Genomic DNA, 11,944 nt, shown 5'->3' with positions numbered 1-11,944 from the left:
GATGGAATCAGACAGTAAAAGAAATTCTAAGTTTAGACTAATGGTTATATTTCTGCTCGTGTTTGCTATGACAGGTCCAGGGAAAGGTTGATTCTCTATGTTATCAGGACAGGTGATATGGAAATTGATGTCTCTTTGACCAAGATTTGAGTGACCTTAGTCATATACCCCAAGTCCTTCATTTTAATATTGCCCACACCTTTGATTGTGTTCACCAGTCTGAGTTGATTGCCACTCTGCAGGAATACCTCCTCTTTGAAGGGCATATAAACTGTGAGCCCACTGCCATTAGGGGTCTTTGGGTCTTAGAGAGATGGCCAAATGACTATCCTTTTATTACCAACCTGCTGGCCTTATTAATAAAATCATTAAATTACCCAGAAACTATGTCACATTTGGCACCTCTGGAAGGACAACCTGAAAAGAGGACAAACAAATTCAGACTAAACAAATCTTCAGTATAATGAAAATAAATATATTACTGATTCTAAAGTGGAGCTTATATTATGATTTTAATTTAACATGGCAGTGTCTTCTGGAAAACAAAGTGGGGAAGGAGGTATCAATTTTAGTGCTGAGGGGGAGAAGGGGCCCTTGTGCCTGCAGAGAAGTAGGCCAGTGAGGGTTGTTTGGAGGGAAGTTACTCAGAATTTTGTAGTTACTATATATGTTGTCCATTTCACAGAATATTGAAGTGGTGGATTTGTTTTTAACATTAGGGATTTCCAAAGGATATTTAATTTTTTTTTTGGCTAAGCAATGGGGTTAAGTGACTTGCCCAGAGTCACACAGCTACTGAGTGTTATATGTCTGAGGCCATTTTTGAACTCAGGTCCTCCTGACTCCGGGCCGGTGCTCTATCCACTGCGCCAGCTAGCTGCCCCTACACTATCTTTTGAAGATATATTTACACTCATCTCTCCTGACACAACGAAATGACCTCTCTGTGCAGCATTTTCTCAAAAAGCTTAAGTGTTAGAAATTACTTTAGATCATCTGGTCTAACTTCCCACCCATTGCAGACAAAATAGGGCAATATACAGGATGTGCCAAAAACCTTAGCGAAGTTTTAAACTTTAATAGCTTAAAACTCCGTTAAGATCTTGAGGCACTTTGTATAATATATATTCCCTAGGCATTCTCTGCCTCGCTTGTTCTTTAAAATGAAATTTATTACCTTTTCATCTCAGCTGGGTCTATATTCCTGAACCTATACACATTTGCATAACTGGATACATGAGCTTTTGAATTTTGTCTCCTTCCTTCCCTGATCTATAGCATCGAGGTTCATCCGGTATCTATGGTTACCGCACATGCACGCCCCTCTCTCATACGTGGATCATCCCCCTCCACTCCACTCCCCCATTCCAACTCCATTGAAAAGGCTTCCCATGTGTTGGGACGAGAGCATCCCCGATTCCATGGTAACCAGCCTCCAGCATCTGCTGTTACCCCGGTGACGGCGCTGCTGGGTCCTGCAGTCGCTATGGCAGTCGGGGGCGGGTCGATCGACCCTAGGGGCGGGGCGGGCGCAGGCGCAGGCGCAGGGCAGAAGCGACTCCTCACGGGAGCCGTGCCTCGGCTCCGGGTCGCTGAGTTAGTAGCCCTCGACATGGCGCTGAGCCGGCGGCTGTCCCTCCGCCTCTGCCCCGGGCCGTGCCTGCTCGTCCTGCTGCTGTTTGTGCGGAGTGAGTTCCGGCGTTCCAGGCGGAGGAAGAGCCGGGTCTGGGCGGGGAGGAGGAAGGGGGCGCGGGGGACGGGACGGGAGCAGAGTGGGCCCGGGGCGGCTCGAGGATGAGGATAACGGGGCGGGAAAAAACAAAAACCAAACCAAAAACACCAACGGTCCAAGAGGGAATAACGATCCCGGGCGGAATAAAGGGCCGCGCGCGCGCGCACGCCCGCTTGGCGCCGCGTGGACACCTCAGCCTCCCACCCCGAGGCGGCCGTGAGGAACCCAGCCCGGGGAAGGGGGGGAGGGGCGGGGATGGAGGAGGAGAGGGGACCCAGCGTGGGGGAGAGCACAGCGGGGGATGGGGAGGGGCGGCTTGGGAGGGAGATACACTTGCTTTCAGGGAAAGGGGGCCAGGGCCAGTGCCGGGGCACAGACTGCGGGTGATGCCTCGGGGCAGTAGGAAAAGGGGGCAGGGTCTTCTGGAAAAGAAAGGGGGGAAGGTGTGGATTTCAGTGCTGAGGGGGAGAAGGGGCCGTCATGCCCACAGAGAGGTGGGCCGGTGAGGGTCGTTCCCCCTCAAACAGCTGAGATACAGGACCCCATGGCCTGATTTGCTTTTCGAATTTTAACTAGGCACAGCCCCTCTTCTCCCTTGCCCTGTGGGCCATGTAGGTCTGGGGAAATCTGCTTTTGTATTCTGTAAATAGAGGACCTCAGTCATATCGATACTTTTTGACTGCAGCATCACCAGGGCTGATAAGGCAGCTTTGTCAGTTTTACTCTGTGTTGGTTGGAAGACCCATAAAATCCATTTGAAGGGATTCCCAGTTACCTCTTAGGAAGGTTAATAAACATAGCTATAGCTACATGTTAAACTATAGTTTATCCTATATGTACGCTATGTATAGGGATACGTAGGCAGTATAAATGTATGTAATACATATACATATGGATATAGATATACTAGGCTATATCTAGTTATAGATATATGTGTCTATAAAGATATATGACCATAGCTATGTTTGTTAACTTCCTAAATGTACCTTCCTATGTAAAGTACCATACAAACATATTCTGTATTGTGCTTTACAATTTACAAAACCTTTTATATACATTTTTTTTAATTGAGCCTCGAAATAGAATAGCCCAATTAGGTAGTTGAGGCAGTATCTTTTTCTGCCATTTTAGAGAACTTGGGGCCCAGAGAGGGAAAGTTCCTTGCCAGAGCTCACAGAGCTAGCTGGGACTCAAATCCATATCTTCTAACTCAACATGTAGTTCTTTTTCACTGTACTATAACTGCGCCCCCCCTTCCCCCATCCCACAATGATTCCTGATATATACCTATAGAAACAGGAAATAACTTTTTTTTTGGAGAGAGGCATAGTATTTTATTTGCTGTAGAAATTTACTTATATGTAAAACTGACTTATAGAGATGGTGAAAAATGATGTGGGAAGAAGCTAAGGTAAACACAAGACTCTTTGGTGTCAAGATTGTGTTCAAGGATTTAGGTGATATCCATATCCATTGTCTGTTGGGTTCCAAAAAACACAAGAATTGGAAAAGATAAGCAATCTTAGGTTAGGCAGGGGACAAGGGTGTCAGGAATGTCCAGTTCCTGACTGTAGTGGTAAGTTGACACTGAGTCCCATTCACTCAGAGGAACAACTGCCTATTGTTGTAGGACCAGTCCACATGAAAGTTTGCAGTTTTTATTGCAGAAACATTTGCTAATTTTGTTCCGAATGAGTTTCACTTTGGTCATTTGTTAGAAGAGCTTTGAAGATTGTACATATTCTTAACCCCTGTTACTGTCTCCCAGAGGGGTTGTCTTTGTGGTTTTACTTAACCAATATTGGGATTTAGCTATCATCAAGAAAAGATGAATAGAATCCCAAGAAGTGAATGTATAGTCACTGGCACTTTTAGAACATAGTTATCATTTTCTAGTAGGATATTGTTCAGCATATAGTTTTACACCCTCTAAGTTTTTCATGGTTCATAGGAGACTTCATTGGTGACTAGGAGGATTCATTGGTGACTATTTCTCAATTTGTTTACAATCACAAGTCGATTTGTTGCCTTTATCATATGTAAAGATATTAAAGCATAGCATCTTGGTTCATGGACTTTGATGCAGGATGTCAGTGGTAGTCTCTGGATATCAAATTTGGGAATTTTCAAGTATACTTGTTAAATAAGATACTTTCATTAGGCAGGAGAGTTATAAATCAGCTAAATCAAATCAGCAACTGTTATGTGCTGAGTGATTTTGTGTATAAAATATTCCTTTGTTAAAATGGTTACAGCTACAATTCAGATTTACAGATATCATGCCAGATGCCTTTAAAAAATGATAATATAGCAATTACTATTTTTTTTAATCTTTTGATATCCTAGATAAAAAGTGTTTCCATTTGGAATTAAAACTGTAGCAATATGTATCTCTGGAGCAAGACAGTTTGTGTATTGAAGCTTAACTTAATCTGCAAATTGAAGATTTTCAGGTAAAAAAAATTTTAAATCAGTCTGCTCCCGAAATCCTGTTCTCTGAATTTGTTTAGACTCTTGAATAGGGCTTTATGGGAGTGGCTGACTCCATTGCTTTTCTTTGTGCCTGACTTTGTTAGTTTTGTTTAACTGTAGTGGAGTTGAAGATGAGGGAATTAGGTTGGATGGTGCCTACTGTTCCTTCTAGTTCAAAATCCTATGATCCTTTGTCAGCAGGCAAAATCATCATCACAGTTAAACTTTTTTTTTAAAAGAAAAATAAAATTCCATCTGTTTTGAAAGCAGACTGTGACTTCAAGTCAGCTGTCCATTCCTGAAATGACTTGTTCATGGTCAACTGTTCTTGAGTGCTTTGGACTAGGGAAACTAAATGCTTAGCTCTCTGAGATGTCTTGAAAGTAATTACAGTGATGCATTATATCTAGAGGAAATTGCCAAACATATACTCCTCCAGCTTTGTGAAACTTACCGCAGGGAGCCAGGCAGAATTGGTTCTATACATTTGCAAACATATCAAGCAAAAGCTGTGTGATGTGGCCACAGAATGTAACAGAAGAAGCTGTGGATTTGGTACAACCGACTTACAGCTGTTACCAGAGAATATGATAGCAGTAAATTCCATTCTCATAAGTGCTTTGGAATTTCTTTTCAAGCACAAGTGGAATAAAAGAAAGAAAAATGTGGGGGTTTCTGTGTGCCTGGGCTCGTGGATGATGCCCTAGTTCTGAACTTGGCTTCCCGTTTTAGATTTGTTTACTATCAGGCAGAGTGAATGTGGTGCCACTGGAACAGAATGCTAGTTAGGATATTCGGTACCTAACCTCTAAGTTTGACTGTGTATACAAATAGCTTCACTGGTGAATAAAGAGAAGCCTGAAAATGAATTTACTAAGCAGCACATTCCTTCACACCCAGTTTAACAAGGACAGTAACTGCTGTGATATTTTATATGGAGATCCATTGCCTGTTTGCCACTTGTCATGGCTGGCTATGATATATTAAAAAAAAAACTCTCTGCAAATTAGCCTTTAGAACTGATATTTCCTTGGTGGGAATTTTATATGTTTATAATAGTAATGTATTTTCCATGTTAAATTTCCCAATATTGTCTTTTGCTGTGTATGTCTTTGTATCCTCAACTCTGAAAGTGTTTGGCACATAATAAAAACTTCATAAATGATTATTGATACATTATACTGAGGCTAAGTGAAGCTTTTTCAGAAGTTAATAGGTACAAAGAAGGTTTCATTGTTGGTTGTTTCTGATGACTAGAGAAAAAAATTTCCAAACTTTTTTTTAATTAACTGAAGCTACATAAAACTATTTTTGGTTATATTTCTGTGCATGTATATACGTATTCCTTGCTGCAAACTTTCTATCCAGAACAAATTCTCACATCTTTTACATGAAGTCATCTTTGAACAATCTACATTGGTTTTTTTCCTGCTCTGAATTAATTCTACTGGCATGTGTAGTCTCTGCCACATAGCCTAATACTTGCTTATATAGTACTTTGTATTTTTCTCTAGTCATTTGATATATATCTGTTTTAGCTTCCTGAATGGATTAGAAACTCAAATGTAGAGACTGTGCCTTCCACAGTCTATTTTCTTTCCCTCTTCCCCATGGTACATAGCACAGTGCTAATACTTGTAGACTTGACTAGCTTTCAACCTGTTTATCAAACTTGTTTATCAACTGGCAAATTGTCTCTGAACCTAGAAACAAGCGCTGAAATTAAAGCAATTTGAATGTGTGGTTTCTTAGCATGAAGATAATTAGCACAAACGATTGGTCGAAACATTTGCGTTTTACTTTGACTACTGACAGACTAATGAAAGGTTTTTACTTTTCCCTTCACTAGTTTACTTCCCAAATGGTTAGGGAAATTTTCCGACTTTAATTAAATCTAAGCAAATAAAATGTGCTTGTTTATATCTCCCAAGTGTCAGTCACAGTCAGAGAGGGTGGGGCTAACTTGGAGTTCAGTTTGATCACGCATTCTTTCTGAGTCATTTAATGAAAGATTAGCTCTCTCTGGCTTTTGAATGGGGGAAGAGGCAGCAAAATGGCCAACTGTGGCATTTTCGTTGGATTGCTTGCTGGCAAACTGGTAGAGAACACATCCTAGAGGGAAGCAGTTGGTGGATCTTTGTTTTTTTTTATCTTAAGTGATAAGAAGACAAAGGTCAAATTCACTTCCTTTGGTGAGAAATTACTTGGGAAAGGGTTCCTTTCCATTCTCAAAGATGTTTCCTGACTGTGAGCTATTAGCTGATGCATCCTTATCAGATTTTCCTGCCCAATATAAGCTTCCTTGCAGGATATCTCTCTAAGTAAACTTTGTTAAACCTTTAGGATAAAGCACAAATGTCCTTAACACAGCAGAGACTACAACAAATACTAAGACAGATTGTCTGTTTAGCCTGGTTCTTGCCTTTAAGGTGTTAGTGCCAGCGTGCTGGATTATTTAATCAACAAGCAAATCTTTGAGTGTAAGGCATTATGCAAAGTGCTTAACTTATATGATTTCTAGGGGGATGATAAAAAGAGTATAAAGTACACTTCCTGCCCTCAAATTTATATTCTAGTTGGAGAGACAGGACATTTACATAAAGAGATACAGCATGTAAGGTCCATAGGAATTCAGAAAAGAGAACTCGTTATGGGATGGGATGCTCATAGTGGAGGTGGTTCTTTTGACTTAGGGCTACAAGTATAATTAGGATGCAGATAAGGAAAAATTCAGGAGAAAGGCTCATCTTCAAGAAAGGGAAATGGCATGAGTTTTAACAAATGGACCTGGAAATGCACATGTATTTGGGAATCATATGAACCTGTTTAGCTGTAATAGAGAATTTGCATTGGGGAGCATGAGATGCTAAGAGTGCTGAGGAACTTGAAGAGGTACTCCAGTGAATGATATTGTCTGCTATTCTGTACGTGATGGGGAGCTGTTGAAGAACGATAATCAAAGAATAGCTGCATTTCTATAGAGCTTTGGAACCAAGGAATGATGTGATCAAAGGAGTGTTTTAAGTATCCTAGTCTGGTTGTAGATGTAATAATTAGTCACTCAGCAAGTATTAAATTCTTACTCTGTGATGAGCATTGTGCTTATCTGAAGTGAGAGAGTCCCAACCCCCAAGGAGTTTATACTCCTCAAAAGGAAGTAGTGACTATATATTTGAAGGGAATTATGATATAGAACCAGGGGTTTTTAACCTAGGGTCCATGAACTTATTAAAAAAAAACCAAACTTTGATTACTGTATTTCAGTATAATTGGTTTCCTTTGTAATTCTATGTATTTTACTTTATGTATTTAAAATATTATTATGAGAAGGGCTCCATGAGATCCTAAAGGGGTGCATTACACAAGAAGATTAAGAACTAATAGGCTAGGACTGAGTGGAGCCATAGGGAAGTAGATTTTTATGTCTTTCATTAACAATGGTCATATTGTTTTGATTATTATTTACTAATAGATGCAAAGCCTACATTGGAGAGAAAATGTGGTACATATACTATACCAGGGTAGATGGCAAGATATTATAGGATCATAGATTTAGAACCAGAAGAGGCATTGGAGGTTATCAAGTCTAAACCGTGATTTGTGAGGAAGTTTAGGTAGAAAAAAAATTAAGTGACTTGCCCAGGGTCACATAGCTAGTAAGTGTCTGAGGCAGGATTTGAACTCCAGTCTTCCTAAGTCTAGTGCTTTATCCACTAGCCACCTAGCAGCCTCACTTGGCTAGGTCCTGGTATGTAGCTAGATGCAATGAAATAGTCTTTCTGCTGGTCATAAAAGGCTCACTCAGCCTCAAATCTGGTCAGCTCTGCCAGGTCCCACAGTAGACTGGAATTAGCATCTCCTCCCTTCCCTACTTGGAATGTACAGGAGAGAGCATCTCTGGAGGTTCAGGCCTGGAGGGCTCACCGTTCCCAGGTAGAGAGAGGCAGGCATTAGAAGGAAAATGGCAGGATATCCTAGATGTAAGCCCTAGTATCCTATTGAATGGCTAGATAGGAAGAAGTGGATAGTGACAATAATAATAATTGTTCATGTTTATATAGCACTTTAAGATTTACAAATTACTCTATATACATTATTTCATTTGATCCCCTCAACAACACTGTAAGATAGATGCTATTATTTGTCTTCATTTTACAGAGAAGGAAATCAAAGCTCATGGAAGGTTAAGTGATCTGCCTGGGGTTATATAGCAAGTAATTGTTTGAGGTAGAATTTGAGCCTATGTTTTCTGGATTCCAAATTCAAAACTCTTTCCACTATGCCATTCTGCCTTTATTTGGAAGCCATTTCATGAGTTGCATAGCAAGCATTCTTCTTAAGGATAAGGGGTCATGCTCTAGAAGTAGCTTCTTTAAGGTAGCTGTCTGTATCCTTGTTTGTCTCTAGTGTGTTCCTGATATGTCTTTCTCTGCTTGCATCAGGATGGGATGATTTCAGTCTCTCTAGTAAAAGAGTCAGTAGTAGGGACTGGAGGAGGGCAGGAGTTAGAGAAAAGCTCTCCTCCTTTCCTCTGCCAAGAATGACAGCCTCTTCCAGGGTTTGGCTGCAACTGGAATCCTTTGAAAACTGGAGCTCTCCCACCATGATACTGACCATTATTCACTGGCTTGCAGGTGTGTGTGATTTTTTTAAGCCAGCCAGTCACAGGATATTTTCTGTGTGGCAGGAATCTCCCTTTATCCATTGGAAAAAGCACCTTAATCTCATCAAATTGATTAAGGATTTATTCACACCAAGTTTGCAATTTTGATTGATTTATTCAATCCAGGTATCCTTGATTAATTTGAATGGGGGGGAGGGGTGGGTTGGAACCCCACCCTTAACACACAGCTATGCAGGACAGATTGTAAGGGGAAAAACCTGGAAGCCAAGGGATCAGGTAAAAGATTGTTAACTAGTTCAGGCATGAACTGATAATCATCTGGACTAGGATGGCCCCAATGGTAATGGATATCTTTTTAGTCATTATGAAGTAGGACTGTATGTAACTGAAAAGGAGAAGAAATAAAAAATTAGTCTAAGGTTTAACATCTAGTTGACTGAGAGACTAATGGGGCTATTAACATAATCAGAAAGTTAGAAAAAAAGCTTTTTTTTTGGTTTTAGACATGTTATTTTAGGTGATGGTGGAATATCCAAATGGAATGTTCCAAAAGACAGTTGGAATTGAGGGCTGGAGCTTAGGAAAGGCTGATTTGTAGTTTTAAATAAGCAATATTTTCAGTAAATAATAATAAAGTCAAACAAAAGATGAAGTAACTCCAAATAAAACCCAAATTCAAATTACATTTTTATTAATAATGACATACATCTTAAAATAAGAATATATTATTTTAGTTTTCTTCAGAATTATTTTCTGTATTTATAAAGTTCCACTGCCTTTAAAAAAAATTAATTGCAGTTAAAGTATATATTGTTTTTATCCTTCTGATCTTATTTTAAATAATTTTGTATTGACCTTTCCATATCTTTTTATGTTTCTTTTATTTGTCATTTTTATAGCATGACAATATTTCATCATAGTTATATGTAATATGGATAGGGACAGGTCTAAATGTTGTGGTCTGAGAGCTCATTGAGACTCCTCAAAGACTGGAGTACAGGATGGGGTTGTTTGGAATGAATTCACAGATTCTTTAAGTCAAGGTGGCAAAGATTTATTGTTACGCTTTTCAATGGGCAAGGATTTTTAAGGAATCTGCAAGAGACTGAGGATGGAGCTAGGGTTTATATGGAAAAGGACGTGGGAAAGGAATGCCAGGGATACCAATTAGGTAATCCAAAGGTCCAGGTGTGTTTGGGAGCTATGGATGGGAAAGTACAGGAAGTACTGGGAGGGAGATGACAGAGATATGGATCTTGGCAGTCTGGCAGGAGGAAGAGTCCTTGGGCTGGCCAAGGATAAAACTCCTTGGACTAGGCAAGGCACCCCTCTCCCTCTGTGTTGATGAAAGAAAGCTTTGCAGCAAGGTAAAGCTTTCTCACAAGCTAGGAACTTAGTAAGGAATTGGGAGGCTTCCAGAGAGAGACATGATCTGAGGTCTGGGGCCTGAGCAGCCCAGCTCTCTCTCACCCAGCTTTGTGTAACTGGGCTAGGAAGAGAAAGAAGGGTCATGCTGAGGCCCATGTATGAATAACTGCTAGGCACAGTGTGCTTGGGCTGGGGAGTGGTCGTCAGAGATAGTGTTTCTGAGACTAGGGAGAAATTGGGGTCCAAGTACAAGCACCCAAGCACCCCATCAGTATAACTTCATATGTATAGGAAACTCCCTGTACCAGTATAGGCAGGCCCCTTCCCTGCAACTTAAGACTTGCCAAGAATGAGTGAGAGGTTTTGATCAGAGCCAGTATGGTACAGAGGCAAGACATAGGGCTTCCTGACTATGAGGTTGGCTGTAGCTTTCTCTCCAGTCTGTTACCATTCTGCTGCTTTTTATTCATCCATTCCCCATTGATTTTTGTTGTTAGGAATTAAGCAGCTTTGAATACCTTTGAATTGATAGGTTTTTTTCCTTTTAATGACATTTTTAGGATATAGTTGCAATATTGGATTGCCCAGGCAAACAATATTATCATTTTTTTGTGGCTTGAATATTTTCAGATTGTTTTCCAAAAAGTTCGCGCCAGTTTATAGTTGCATTGACAATGAAGTCCACAAAACATTGGATATTTAACATTTTTAGTGCTCTTTGAAACCAGTGTTTTGGGTGTGAGGTAGTGTCTTAACATTATTTTGACTTCTTTTTTAACAATATTGTTTCTTGAAGTAGAAAATTAAAACAGTTTCTTATGTGGTTATTAATAATTTCTATTTCTTAATTAAAAAATTGTTCCTCTTTGCCCATGTCTCTGTTGGAAAAATTATGTATTTGTTATATATGTTATATATGTATTTGTATATGTATTTTGTTTAGTTGTGTCTGACTCCTTGTGACCCTGTGAACGATATCATACTGGTAATGTCCATGGCGTTGTCGTGTGTGTGTGTGTGTGTGTGTGTGTGTGTGTGTGTGTGTGTGTGTGTGTATGTGTGCAAACATACATGCATACACACCCCATATTGTATGTGTGTATATATGCATGTATGTGTATATGTATATATATGTATGTGTGTATATATGTACACAAACATATACTTATAATGGTTCCCCATACCTTTTAGATGTCAGTATTCTGTAAGATATATTTGCCTGGAAGTTTTTTTTCTCAATCTCTTTTTATTTTAGAGATAATTGATTTTCTATGCAAAATGCTTTTATCATTACAAAATAAAATCCATTTACTTTATCTCTAATAATTTCTTCACAAACGAAAGAAAATTTCATTAGATGTAAATTTTGAGATAGGTTGATTTGCAATTCATTTTCTTAGTGATGGTAGTTAGAAGCCATAAATTAGAATGAAATTTTCAAGGGAAAGGGTGAAGTGTCAAAGGGAGTAAATAATTTTGAGTACTCAGTCTCTCACCTCCTGCTTCTCCCCCCTCCCCAATACAATCTGTGGCTAATGCCTGTTGATTTTACCTTCATATCATGTTTTGTACAAGCACATGTCTCTTAAGAGCTTTGACACTGCCATCACCTTGGTGCAGGCCCTTATCTCCTTCTACCTAGGCTACTGGAATAACCTACTGGATGGTCTCCCTAACACAAGTCTTTCCTCACTCTCACGCATCCTCCACTCAGTTGCCAAAGCAATTTTCCTAAAGCTCAAGTCTGA

General features: G+C 39.8%; 1 protein-coding gene across 1 annotated transcript in view; it reads left to right on the top strand.

Annotated features, from left to right (window-relative positions):
• The first annotated feature begins 1,536 nt into the window (after window positions 1-1,536).
• JAM3 (junctional adhesion molecule 3) overlaps window positions 1,537-11,944 on the top strand; it is a 90,121-nt gene continuing 79,713 nt past the window's right edge. The window contains 1 exon segment of the mRNA XM_020968763.1: window positions 1,537-1,688. Within this exon segment, the coding sequence (XP_020824422.1) occupies window positions 1,613-1,688 (76 nt within the window). The 5' untranslated portion in view covers window positions 1,537-1,612.

Source organism: Phascolarctos cinereus, unplaced genomic scaffold (genome assembly GCF_003287225.1).
Source record: "Phascolarctos cinereus isolate Bilbo 61053 unplaced genomic scaffold, phaCin_HiC Scaffold_726;HRSCAF=1367, whole genome shotgun sequence".
NCBI lineage: Eukaryota > Metazoa > Chordata > Mammalia > Diprotodontia > Phascolarctidae > Phascolarctos > Phascolarctos cinereus.
The sequence above is the reverse complement of the archived record's forward strand: the minus strand, read 5'-3'. Positions and strand labels throughout refer to the sequence as shown.